This window comes from Astatotilapia calliptera, chromosome 15, assembly GCF_900246225.1.
Source record: "Astatotilapia calliptera chromosome 15, fAstCal1.2, whole genome shotgun sequence".
Classification (NCBI taxonomy): Eukaryota; Metazoa; Chordata; class Actinopteri; order Cichliformes; family Cichlidae; genus Astatotilapia; species Astatotilapia calliptera.
The window spans coordinates 2,345,210-2,359,352 of NC_039316.1; the positions used below are offsets into that span (position 1 = coordinate 2,345,210).

At 40.2% G+C, this 14,143-nt stretch overlaps 1 protein-coding gene across 2 annotated transcripts in view; it reads left to right on the top strand.

Annotated features, from left to right (window-relative positions):
• The window catches only part of atad2b (ATPase family AAA domain containing 2B), a 64,688-nt gene that overhangs the window by 39,111 nt on the left and 11,434 nt on the right, over positions 1-14,143 (top strand). For both annotated transcript variants that reach the window (XM_026142806.1, XM_026142805.1), the window contains 2 exons: positions 3,528-4,265; positions 5,308-5,426. In XM_026142806.1, coding sequence (XP_025998591.1) covers positions 3,528-4,265; positions 5,308-5,426 — 857 coding nt within the window. The remainder of the gene's footprint in view (positions 1-3,527; positions 4,266-5,307; positions 5,427-14,143) is intronic.

The window sequence follows — 14,143 nt, forward strand, 5'->3', positions numbered from 1 at the left end:
TAGGTCATTTATGGCAGCAACACATCATAAAAACATCGAGACTTGGCCATGTTTACCACTGTACAGCAACCCCTCTTCTTTTAACAGACTGTAAACATCTGGGAACTGGAAAAATTAAGATATAAGATTTTAGCTGCTCAACAGTCCTGTGTCATTTTTGGTCTATTGAATGGCCCAAACAGCACTCAGGCCTGTTCAGCACCAGGACTCTTCTATTATGATACCATGATGTTGGATTAGATGCAGTATGTGGTCTTGCTTTGGGGCTTTTAGCCTTTCTCTTGGTGGGACAGTGGAGAAAAGACCAGAGGAATCTTTGAATTAGCCTTATGACATATGAGTCACAATTTCAACACTGAGCTAAAAAGGCTCCCAGAATCATGCTAGGGTTTGTTTGTTTTGATGCAGTGCCACCTCAGGGCCCAAAGATCAGTATTGCTTTTTGGCCTTGTCCCTTGCGCACACCGATTTCTCCAGATTATCAGACTCATGTAATCACATTATTTATGGAACTTTACATTGTGAGGCCAACTTTGCATCGTCGAACATTATTCTGAAATTGTTGCACAATTTGTAGTCCCAGTTTTTGCATATTTGTGAACCTATGCCCATCTTTACTCCTGAGAAACTCAGTCTCTGTAAGATGCTCTTATGGTAACCAATCATGCTACTGACCTGTTGCCACTTAACCTAGTTAGTCCCAAAATGTTTCTCCAGCTGTTTTATTTTGTGCCCCTTACTGTTTTTTTTAGCGTTTTATTACCCTTATTCAAAGTTTGTGGAGATGTTTTGCTGCCATTAAATTCAAAAGGCGCTAATATTTTAGTTCTAATATTTGATATGTTTTCTATGTTCTGCTGTGAATAATTTTACACAACTTTTTCAGAATTGGGGTTGTATATCTGGAAGGTTTAAAAAAGTGGTCAAAAGTGAGCATTATGACCAGATGAAAAGTGCGCGCACACACATTGTTGCTAATGTGAAATATCTGCTTACAGAATCCAATGTTTATCCAGATTATTTCTTCTTTGTTGCTCTCTTTGTCCTTCCCTGGCCCTTCCTCTTATAACAAAGAAACTATTCTGAGTGCCAGTCATGTCTGAAGAATAGAACTGTGCGCCTGCTCCATAGCGTACCCTCCAGCTGTCATCTCTTTTCAGATCAGATCAGGAGGAACCAAAAATGAAAGGTGCATTCCACCTTAAATCTAGCCCAGACTGCAGCCCCTGCACCTGCTTGAGAGAGGCTTTATGGCAAACTGTGGGCACAATGGCACAGTGTTGTTTTGTGGTGGTAGTATGAACTCTGGCTCATATTGCCCCTAGTTCTGCAGTCCTCCGCTAATGGGAAAGGTGGCTCCTACATTACTATATTAAAGTGTCTTAAATCGCAGTTCTTTTCACTTATTTTTGGAATATTTTTATATAAGATCAGAAGGTCTGCGCTTACTGTGCATGAAAAATGCTACTAGCTCTGGATTTTGAATGGGATTAGTCCCCCAATGTGACGCATACCTAGCCTGCTGAATGGCTGGACACTTAATAAATGGTGAAAGCAGTAAAAAATTAAAGAATTCAAGGCAGCACTTACGTGGATACCAGTGTGAGTTTAAATAACCAGGGACAGATGGATTTCACTTCTTATTCTTCAGATGCAACATGAGAATTTAATTGTTACTGACAGGAGAAAGACAATAATGTAAAGTGATGCCACAGAGGAGGTCTAGATAAAATTATAATGCTGCATGCTTTATTGCTTCAGCCCTCCAGATGCAGAATCATGCATTGGTTTTGTAAGGTATATGTACGTGATTAAAATCTTTGGAACGACATACAAGTATGCTATGGATTTCTAAACACAGCTGAAGAATAGTCTTGTGTAAATAGCTGTTTGCTGCAATAATTGTAATACATTATCTGGCATGAAGTGTACTTTATTCCTTTCTGAGCTGTCTCCTGTGCTGGTTGTGGCTGACAGCAGTTTCGTGACTGGTCATTAAGAGGGTCACTAGAGAACACCATTACCAAAGATGAGTCCCATCAGCAAGCACTGGTTGACTAATTATCCTCTTTGTGTTGTCTATTTCTGGGAGACCAAATATAGCTTTCGGTTGGTGCAATAGTTGTCATTGCTCTTCTGTTCTCATTATGGACAGGTACTTAACATAATGTACATATACTGTGTGCATAACCACATCTCACGTTTAGAGTGGAAAGATGAAACCTGGCTAAAAGCACTGGAGGGGAGAGAGGAATGTGAGATTTGAAATTTGACAGACAGCATGCAGGCATATCCTGATTTCCTTTCAGTGTGTGCCTATTCATATCTTTGTGGGGAGCAGGAGTATTCAGGCGAAAAGCTTTACTCAGTATGTGCAGTACAGTGTGATCTCTGCCTAATAATTTTAAGGAGCTGTGATCCTTAAGTCCTTTGAGAACCAAGCTTACATATGTTATTGATTCTGCATAAAATGCCAATTTGGCCGATTTAGATCATTCAATGACCCTCTACAGAATTATAAAGCCTAGTAGTTTATGAATATTAGAGAGTCCACAGTGAACTAACAGTCCAAATCACAGCTCAGCTCATGTAGACATGTGGTCTTATATTCATGACTTTAGAGTAGATTTCATGGACTTGAACTGGAGCCCTTAACCATAATTAATATGTGCCTAACCTTATTGTTACAATAGTCCTAATATATGTTTTTACTTTATGAGTTTACTTTACATGTCTTAAGCAAGACATGTACCCATAATGTTGAGTGTGGCCGTGTAAGCAGGTCTAGCTTCCTGCAACGTGAGTAATATTTCTGAGCAGATTTTTATTTATTTATTTTTTTAAACTTGGGAACAACTTGTTTCTTTGGGGTTAGAGTCTGTGTGTCTCAGCCACTTATGGTAATGTATAAAAAACTGACTTGTGATGGAGCCGTATGTGTGTTTTGTTTTGTTTTTCTTTCACAGTCTTTCTGTATCTGTCCTTCACTCTGACTTTGTTGCTGTGGTTTGTGTCTGCTCTGTAAAGCAGCAAATGAAGGCAAATGCCTTGAAGTTTTACTGCATTTAGCATCCTTGTTGGCTTGCTGTGACACTTTAACTGCACTTTCAAAGATCAGGCTTTGGTTTGCTCTTTCCTCTCAAAACCCCAAGCACCATCTGTTGTCATTAGTGTCTAACATCCATGATATAGCAGGACTGCTGTCTCTGTCTGGTTCTTCTCTGTGATCTATGTCACCCGCTGCTTATTACTACCCTTTGAGGAAGGCCAAATGTCCAGATTTAAATGCAGTGAACTTGTAATACATGCTATGACTCTATGTGGGCAAGGAGAGATGGTTTGTATAAAATTTACAGTATGAGAAATGGATTTTTCTAAGCATTAGTCGTTGTGGAGGTGTGTTGTTTTGAGTTATCTGTCCAAAATGCAAGATTTCTGTTAAAACAAAAAATGCTAGCCTTGTGAATATTTTGTTTAAATTAATATTGTTCCATCTTGTCTCTTTTCCTTTCCCCTTTTCCTCACAGATTATGTAAAGCGGAAGGTTCGGAGGAGGCCATCGTGGGGGCGGGGCATCATACGGAAAAAGAAGAACTACAAGAAAGGGACAGAGGAGGAAGAGGAGGAGCCTGAAGCAGAGGTGGAAGCGGCAGGGCCCAGCGACTCCTGTTTAACACAGGATGAGGAATCATCTTGCGATATTACAGGTCCCCAACCCAATGGCCATCATCCACATGCCCCCTCCACAGAAGAAGAAAGCTCCAACGAACCCCCTGTTGCAGCTCCCGATAAACCTCCAGATGCTAGCGAAGCCAGAGAGGCGCCAATGCCTAAGGTTGAGGAGCCGGCAGCTAAAGAAGCAGAGCCTGAGATCACAGGGAAACACACCGAACCACATTGCCTTGGTGGTAGTTCTCAGCCCAACACAGATGGGGATAGCGAGGCCAGTCGGGCTGACTTCCAGCCTTTGATTGAAATGTCGGTGTCTTCAGATGCTGAGGACCAGCCTAAGCACACAGAGGTTCTCCTGGTTTCACAAGTGGACTGTGTGAATGGAAATGAGTCAATGGACAGCCTTGACTTGCAGAGCCTCAAGGGGAGCAGTGAGGCAGAGACAAGGACTCCTCAGAGCACGGCTGAGGGCTCTAATAGAGCTGAACAGGATGAGCACAAAGACAAAAATGAGAGCAAACCAACTCAGGAGCAGCATCCTCAGGATGGAGTGGCAGTAACGGAAACTGTTGAGGAAGATCATAACAAAGAAGGTATGTTAGTTATGTTCCAGCATTAATATTGGTTAACACAAATGTAGAGCTTTTGCTTGCAGTACACGCTTTTCACTATTAATGCTTTCTCACACTTTCAAAATCCAAATATATGTGATGAGTTAAAAAGAGAGAGATGCAATGTCAGGGCTACTTGTTCTGATCTCTTAATTTGACTTGCTAATTTTTAAATTCTAAATATGTTTTTATGCAAAGTTAACAAACATCTGTGAGTTTTTAGACATTCAGCCAGTGGGTTGCCTAGCACTTATCTATGATAAATTACTGTTATTATCATCCAGTTTTCTGATTTATGCTTGGTTTAAAATAGGATGTAAGACTCAGTGGTGAAACTTAAGTAGCATTAGCATTTATAAATACTATTCTTGGCTTGGATGCATTTCATAGCAAAATGCCATGGGCTTGAAAGTTATATGGATATGTTACACCTCCTGATATGCATCTTTGGATGGTTTTCAATTTTTGGATTTTCAGCAGTGGCTGCCTTTTCCTTTGCTCCAGTATATTTAGTTTCTTTGCCATGAAACCTTATGCTCCTTCTACTGGGATGTTGTGTTCAAGTCAGAGACGAGCAATAAGTTTTTGTTTGATTATGGGCCTGTGGTTTGGCTTATGATGAGGCCAGCTGGAAGGCTGAGGTAATGGTGCTGATAAAATATGAAGAAGCCATCAGAGGATGACATGATCGGACAACAGAACACGAATTGTGGCTCCTGAACCAATAGAAAAACTAAGCTACTCCACCCCCATCTCATTAAACACTGAGCCAGATGTGAGATATTGTACACTTTAAAGCTGATCGTAGCTGCAGATAATTTGTTTTTCTGTTGTATAATTGCATTGGACCTGTAGCCATGACATTTTAAATGTATTTTTCTTTGAATAGCATTTGAATGAGAAGAACAAAACTGCATCAATTTAGTTAGTTTGCTTAGGTTATTCAGTTACTCTTGATTGCAGTTAAATATTTAATATTTCTTTGGTAATCTATTCATTTGTCTTTTCATTGATGTCTTTGAAGTGGGGACATTCAACAGTAGCTCATCAGAGCAGTTGAAGGAGTCCGCTGAAAGGACCGAGGAAGAGCCACAAGCAGTACCTCCCCATCCTCCAGTGGTAATTGACCACCAGCGACTTTTGGTAAGAATTTTATTTTTTTAAGAAAATAAATAAAGCATTATGACCATAACAGGTGTAGCAGCACACCACATGCACTTAAGCTTCCTTACATTCTTGAAAATACTGTAATTTTATTGGGGTGTTTTCAAGGTTTAAAAGGTGCATAGATTTTCGCTAAAGTGCTCAAAATTGCTTAAAACTGCACTGCTTTTGTGATGAAATGCTTTCTGACTGAATGGTTTGCCTCTTAGATAAAGAAAGAAAATAAGTTGGGGAGAACCTCTTCTTTTCCATAAAATAAATACGACTCCACTCAAGTACCACCTGCTGCTTGGAGCCTCTGTGTTTGGCTATAGTGTGATCTGCTGGTGTTTTTGAAATATACGCCTTGTGATGGAGCAGTGGGTGGGACATGACAACATGCTGTGAGGTGGCAGGTTTAATGAGCGTTAGTTTGATAATGAAAAAGACAAGGTCATGGTTGAAACGAGCGAAATCTGTAAGAGTGGCCTCCTGTAAATTCTACAGGACGTGGTGGGGGAGCTTTTGTCACTGTAGCTAGGCTAGCTGTCACCATGGGTATGTTGTCCAAGTATTATGGGGAAATACAGTTTTACTGATGTCGGTTTAATTGAGCATCAGTGTAATCATCTTTGACATAGGTCGATAATTAGATGTGGTCTAATGTTAATTGGCCACGTGCTCATGTTACTAATGTGGAGCTGTTAATGCTGGTTTAAGAATGCTAGTCGTGTGAAAGCCTAATAAAATACATCTGTGTGTGCGTTTGTACTGGAAAAATGAATAAAGGTTATGTTTTGATCTTTAAGTTGCCCGACATAGTTTGATACATTATTCTTGATGGTGTTTTACTTAACATTGTCATTCTTTTTGGAAAAAATATTGTTAAAATATATTTTTTAAATAGATCTGTGTGATCAAGTATGATCAGTATCACGTATTTATGAGCATCTTATTTATGAAGTGCTAGAGAAGCTCGAAAATACTTTTTTCCAAGCACTTATTAAGCATCCTATCGTTTAAACACTAAAACGGTAACAGAAAATAGTGAACCTTAAATGTTGCTGAAATGGCAGCTTAATAATTCAAAGCTTGTTTGATTCAGACTGAGACATTTTCTTCAACTGTCTGTTGTGACTTTATTTCATTACTGCAGCAGTTGTATTCAGTATTTCTAATTAAAATACAACAAAAAAATCTACTTGAAAGTTTATAAACATTGGCCTCTGGTCTGCATTCGCTTATTCTGAAATAATTGGCTGAGAAAAGACACACACACACACACACACACACACACACACACACACACACACACACACACACACACACACACACACACACACACACACACACACACACACACACAATGGAACTAAAACACTTTTTAACTTTTTTCAACCATCAAGACTTCGGCTTTTTAAAATCCTGTCCACACCTCATTGCCATCTTGTTGATTTTACACAGCCATCATTCTGATTCAGACCATGAAGGATGTAACAGCTGGTGTGATTTGGCATTGTGCACTGTTAAGCATTTCAGATTTAACAGGTAGTGTGATCTGTATAAAAATGTTCTGGTAACACAAAGGCAAACATTTTGTAATGAGGAAATAGTCACAATAAATGTTAATAAATGAGCATTTCTTATGATTTTAATCACTTAATGTATCCAGTTATGATTTCAACAGTTTCCAACCTGAGTTGCTTTGTTAGAGGAAGAAGATTGTAGGATCTTGCAAAAACATTTAAACAAATTAAACAATTCCCCCCAAAAATGAATTGTGTAGTAGCCAATCCAATTAGTAGAAATTCTATAGAATTTCTACTAATTGTATTACTAATTGTAATAATAAGTAGAAATTCTATAGAATTTCTACTAATTGTATTACTAATTGTAATAATAAGTAATACTGGTGTTATAAAGATGGTATAAATATAGGGTTGCCCCTTTTTTGGTAAATACAAATGGCTTCACTTCTGATCATTTTAAGAAAATCTATAAAATATAAATGTTAAGCAAAGATGTATTAGTTCCAACACTACCAGCTGTGGACTGTCACATCTTGAAAGTGCATAATTAGATTTTGATTATGGAGAAGATGAACTATAATCAAAAATGTTGAAAATATGTTTTTGTTTAGTCTTATTTAAGTTCATTTGGCTACTTGTTGCAATGCTGTTGTTAACAGTCTGGGTGAAAGGCTTGCTTTTTTGTTTTCTCCTCCCTTCTGTAATTGAAACAGCTGTGCCTCATTTGTATTGTCTTGATTGGTCACTCTTTGAATTATATGAACCATTAAGTCATCTTGTTTGTGCATATTTTTATATGCAAGTGAAACTGTGGCTTGTTCTGACCAGTGTTGGAAATTGCACTGTGGGTCGTATTCATACATATGGCTGATAAAACTGCAGATGTTTAAAAATGGCTGCTTTTCGCATCAGGATTACTAATCAGTTAGCCTGGTTCTGCTGGAGTTCTCTTCTTGTTAGGAGAGTTGTTCCTTTCCACTGTTACAAAAAACTTGTAACATTTCTCTGCAACAGTGAAACATAAAGCTCCTTGAAGTTTTATGTTGCACTATGAATTGGTGCTATGTACGAAATGTAATTGAACTGAATTGATTTACATTTTAATATGTGTTTTATTGATGTAAAACACTAGTTTATTGTTGAGTCTGAGATATTACGCAGCCATTTGCAGCCCTGGCAGATTGAGCACTCCTCTCTGACTCTGATGCAAAGTCGTAAACAGGCAAGCTTCAAGTAAGCTGCACAAAGTAAGAAAGGGGGAAAAAACAAAACAGTTTCTATTAAATGCACAAGTTGCACAACCTCATCCATTCAGTTTTAATTGATGTTAAAATCAATCTTTTACATTGTCTTGCCTTTAGACTATTGAACTTTTCTCCCTCCCATTTAATCAACAGGTAGATTAGACGCCTGGAAAGTCCCACATTTTAACTTATACCTTTGTGTAACTGTAGAATATAGAAAAAGTTGAATAAAGTCTCTCCCTCCCTCCCTCCCTCCCTCTCTTCTTTGAATGGGATTTAAGGTATTGAGGTTGTGGAAGTGCAATCATGGGTGACCAGCCTTAAGCTTTCACCAGATCCATAGGTCTCTTCTGGAGCTGATGCTGTCACACTGCCCTTCTCAGATGAATAACTTCTTAAGCTTATCCCTCCTTTTCATTCATGCTACAGTTACGCCACTGTCGCTCGTCCCCTTCCATCTTTCAATTATCAACCTTTTGTATCCTTGCCCTCTGAACATAGGAGGGAGCCAATTACAATGGAAAGAACGAATTTCACATCGTTCAATCAACAGGTGTTGTTCCAGTTAAATCTGAAGGAAACAAGGTCATGACTCAAACATGAGCTTCTCTCTGACCCACTAGATCTGCCAACTCGTCCCAGGGTGTGTTCAAGTAAGTGGAAGCATGTGAAGCAGCTCCGTGGTACTTTGCACTGTCACGCCAGGGTCCCACCTAATACCCCAAGTGTAAATTGGAGCCTCGGCTCAGTGGGCCCCCTTGACAGCACTTCCCACTGATCGGATGGTTGGGGAGGGGGCGCTGGTTTTACAGCGCTCTGTGTAGTGTAATTGGTGTAAAAGAAGTGTCCTTCTGACATGTGCTTACGTCTTTCCTCAACGCTCCGAAGAGACATCCAACTATCAAGCCATTATCTAGTGGCTTTTACACACATCCCATGGGGATGATGGGGACCGTAGGGGTACATATCTCTTCGTGCTGAACCTGACTCCATCTTTCAGCCTGATTGACAGGCTTTTTAGCTGGCCTGATCTTAGTGCTTCAACTGGCTGCCCCTATGAACAGCCACACATAGCAGTAATCTGGAGGTTTATTTGTTAGCAGGGGGAAGAAGGGAGATATCTTAAAGAAACAGATTGTGAAAAGAGGGGACTGTGAATAATTGCTTTTTCATCCCAGTCTTACGGAACAAATTGAATTTCCGGTGCGCAGGATGAGAGCCGCCATTTAAGCAGATATTTGCTGGCGGGGCTGGGACTGGCACGGTGCCTGATGTGTGTTAGGGCCCACAGTGAGTGGTGTACTGTTCCCTCACTCTTCAGTTGTATTCATTGATTGTAGAAGCCTCATTATTCCTGACTTTTAACTTGATGGAAGAGGCTCTGAAATCTCTCCGGAATTAAATACCATCAGAGTGTTATGAGTTTGTTCACAGACCCTACACGCAAAGCCTGTAGGACGGAGATGGTATTATTTCAGTATTCACACCCTGCCTTTCAGAGCCATTGCACAGTTATTTGCTCTGATTCACTTAGTAAAATCAAGTTCTGTTATTGCCAGTTTCTCTGAAATGATGCTTGATGCTGTCTGGATCAAAATGAATTCCTCAGTATGAATAAATAGGTCCTGAGGCTTGTTTCTCTCCCTACTCCAAAACGTCTCTCATTCTCAGCTGTTTTCTTTCATCAATAATCAGACACTTGTCCACAGATGGGCTAGGAGAAGTGGTGCTGAGGATTGCAGATGAGAATTCAGTAACAAGAAATCCAATCTGGCCCCAGCAATTTTTCCTCCATCTCACCAAGAACACACAGATTATCGTCTGCTCTGCTGTTTCCTTTAGCAGCTGCCCAGAAAAAGCCAGTGTTTCTAGTCACTGGCGCAGTATGGAGTCTTTCTGGCTTGATGCTTAGTTTCTACAGCATGTCAGGATTTCCTGTTTTAGAGAAGCTTGTCAACAGAAATGGCCCTGCTTCAGTTTGTCATCTCCCTTCATTTTTTAGTATTGATAACAGCAGGGGCCCCCTTTGGCAAAGTAGCCATGCCTCGTGCCTGTTCAAAAGAAGACAGCCTAATAGTAGTGCTGGACCATCGTTTTGATTGTCAATAAAAATAGATGGTGCTTGAAGTGCTTCTTTTATTTTTATTCATTCCCACTGATTGCTTTGACACATCTCCCATTTGCATGTAATTGCATATCTGTGCCTCTTGGCTATGCAGGTGAGGGTCACTTGTTTGCTCACACAACATAAACATACCAGTTAGTCTCTCTTATTTCTCTTCTAATAGTTTGCGGCCAGATTTATTGTGCCCTTTTGCGTTGCTCCCATCTCCTCAACCTTTGGCTTAGGGTTACACTGTGTGGGATTTTGTACGTCTTAATACCCATACAGTACATGAAGATGGTATTTTTAATGTCTGGTTACAATGTTTAATATCAGGGCTGAAACAGTTTCTTCTGTTCCCTGAAAGAGAGGACAAGAACAAAGTACAACACGTAAGTATGGGATATCACTCCCCCGCATGTCCTGGCTGAAGAAACCTCTATTCATGCTTTTAGGGTGGAGGCCATGTGATGACATGCGCATGGCCCTGCCTGCACATATACCCCCTGCCATCACAGTCAAGCCGAGGTGCGCGGTGAGGCAACCTTGTGTTGTACCTCGTTCCTCTCCTTCAGGGAACAAAGTCATAGATATAACTGTTCCTTTTCAGTCGATTCACTCGGGACAACACATAAATATGGGACATGTATACAACCAACGTACTCCAGTTGGACCACCGGCACCTTAGTGTGCGGTAGATCCAGGGGAAGGACAGCAGGAGCCATCAATCGATAGGACTGAACAAAAGAGTGCGGTGATGCCCAACTAGCTGCAGCACAAATATCACCTACGCGGGGTTTAAAAAGAGCACATCAGCTTACATTCTCCTGGTGGAATGTGCTCTCACCCCCTGGGGCAAAGCGAGACCCTTGGTGCTGTACGCACATGAGGCAGCTCCCATAATGCAGTGGGACAGCCTCTGTTTAGACAGAGCTCTACCACTTGCTGGATTAGTGAAGCAGGCAAACAAATGGTAACATAAATGCACATTCTGAGTGCGATCAATGTAGGTAGATAGGGCACACACCGGACCAGAGAATGAGGCATCCACTGTCATGAAAAGAGAAACCGCACCCCTGAGGACGGGGCCGAACAGAACAGTTCTGCCCTGCTTGCTTCGGTTTAGTGTCCATTCCAAAACGCTGCACAGGAAGACTCAAAATTAGCGCTCCGCAGGCAGCCTATGCAGCCGCTGCACAGTGGAGGCCAACACCAACAGAAGCCGTTAAGCTAAACCTAAGCTGCCAGGACGCATAGCTAATTTGCTCTAGCAAGCCAGCCCAACTCTGCAGAGGTGTTCTTAGCGAGGTGAAGAATGTAAGAACTGGGGGGTGATTTGATGACCGGTGGTATATGTGGCTTGCATCAAGGTTTCTTCAGCCAGAAAACGCAGGGATGTGATATCCCATACTTTTGTGTTGTACCGAGTCAATCAATGGAAAGATAACAATCCTGTTAAGATGCTATTGCAGTTGTTAATTCATGGGCAGGCTGCGATTCCAGGTCAGTTATATTGTGTGTGTTAATAATGTATCGTAAATGTAGGTCTGTAGTAACGAATTTCAAGCCTCCGCCACCTCCTCACTGCTCAAATCCTATGATAACAAATACCTGCTGTAACGCTTTAAGCTGCACTGCTTATTCAGATGAATCCAGCTTTACCAGGCCGTACATGCTTTTGTATATTCCAAAAGCATACCCTCATAATGCACAGACGGTGTGCAACGCTTAGTGCTCTGTCAGCATCTTTCACTGTTTAACACTTTACTCTTCCTGCACACTGGTTGCACGACACATGGAAAGGAGTTTGTATTGATTACCCTTTATTTCCCTTGAGCTCTCCCCAAAGTTTAATCATATCAGTTCATTAGCAAATCCTTTTCCATAACCTTGACCTAAATCTTTTCTGTATTAAATTTTTCTCCCCTGTGCATTTGTTTGGTAAACATATCTTCATCTGATAATTTTGCTCTGTGTATGTGGAGGTCTGTTTGGTTTTCTTCTCCTTTATTACCTGGTGATATTGGATCTCTCCTGTCTTGAGTCTGTAAAATATGAAATTTCTTTCCTCCTTTTCCTTCCTTATTTTTTCCATCTTATTATCTTTCCCCCCCAATTGTAATTTTTACCTTGTAATACTTTTTTTGCCAAGGACTTGCCAAATGAAACCTGCAGATTTTACATTTGGTCATTTTCACATCTCTCAATGTTCTATATTCCTACCCAGACTCATGTCATGTATGGACTATTTGATTTATAAGGCTCATATTGTTATCAGTGTTTTTGAGTAAAAAACAAAACAAAACTCATTGCTCAGATTTTTTCCTCCTAATTGAGATTGAAGCCATGTGCTTCAGGACATTTTAAGTCCTGAGATAAAGTTTGAGCTATCCCAGGCAGCTCTATTCTGTAGAACTACATTTAAGATGTATTAGGAAAACCACTAAGATTGACATTTCTAGATTAAAGCCTTAGAATAGTTTAATTTACCCCCTACCCAGGAAACCAGCCCTTAGGTCTCTTAAGTTTTCTATCAATTAAAGTTAACTCCTTTTATTGATCTTTGTGTGTGAGTGAATATAATAACAATTATCTACATTTATTTTCATCCGTGATTCATATTTTTGTGTGTGATTCTGAATTCAGTGTTCTACTCATTATCTAAGTGGCTGAGTCACCGCATAAACCTAACGGCACACAGAGCATGATGTCTTCATTTACATAGGTAAATATTAAAATCATCAGTTAGAAGAGAGTAATGCTGTTTTTAAACAGTATCATTGGACTCATTTTATTCAGATATCAAATTGCATACTTTGCACAAAAGACGTTACCATATATAGCATCGAAAACCCTTTTTTCCTCCTATACTAAAGTAAAGAGAATTCACCGTAATCTAATGGCATTTTCCTGTAAAGCCAAGCGTTGCATATTTAAGATGAGCTGTCGACCCCTGCAGCGGTTTTTACATGGGCAACTGAACAGAAACACCATTTCATTTTAATGTTCTGGGACCATGGTAATATGATTCATCATGATTGTCCCTGACCCTTGTAACACTATCAATATTGCATTATCCGTGTGACCGAGTGCCCTGTAAACCACATTATTTGCCACCATGACTTAATTTTTTTTTTTTTAAATAAATCTGAAAATCCAAATCCAGTGTCTGCCTCAGCTGAAGGTAACAAACAAACCAGAATCATTAATAATTCATTCATTTGCTAGTATTGGAGACACAAAATCTTAGTTAACAGGAAGAGCAGGCTGAATTGTTCTCAGAGGCAGATATTGAAGGCTTAATAGCGTCCCTTGTGATGGAGACTGTTGGGTTTTGAGTCCTTGTTGTTGAGTTTTTTCCTCCTCCCTCTCTGCCTGCTAACCCTCTTCTCTCAGCCAGTGGTGAGGAAGTCTCTCCAACACACATGTGCGTGTAGATAGTGAAGCCTTCAGTGATCAAAGAAGACCCTCTACTGTATCACAGTCAGCTCCAGTCTGCATGCCTGACTGTGTACAGCATGCTTATTTGAAAAAGGGATTTGTTTGCAAAATACCAGAAGCATAGAGCGACTGTAAATTCAGTGGACTGCACTTACATTCTGCACATTTTCGAGACTTTTAAGTGGAAATACTGCATTTTATAAAATATTTGTGCAAGCCACGTTAACAAAAGCTCTGAGTTTGCCGCTAATGACAATGTATACCCTTATTCAGCTGTTGTTTAAAATCGCAGGCATCCCAACCCTCCCTTTTGAATCTATGTTCTTAAGAAGCATAGATAGAGATGTGGTAAAGAAAAGGTTGTGGGGGAAGATGGAGCAAGGAGTTTAGAAGGGGTGA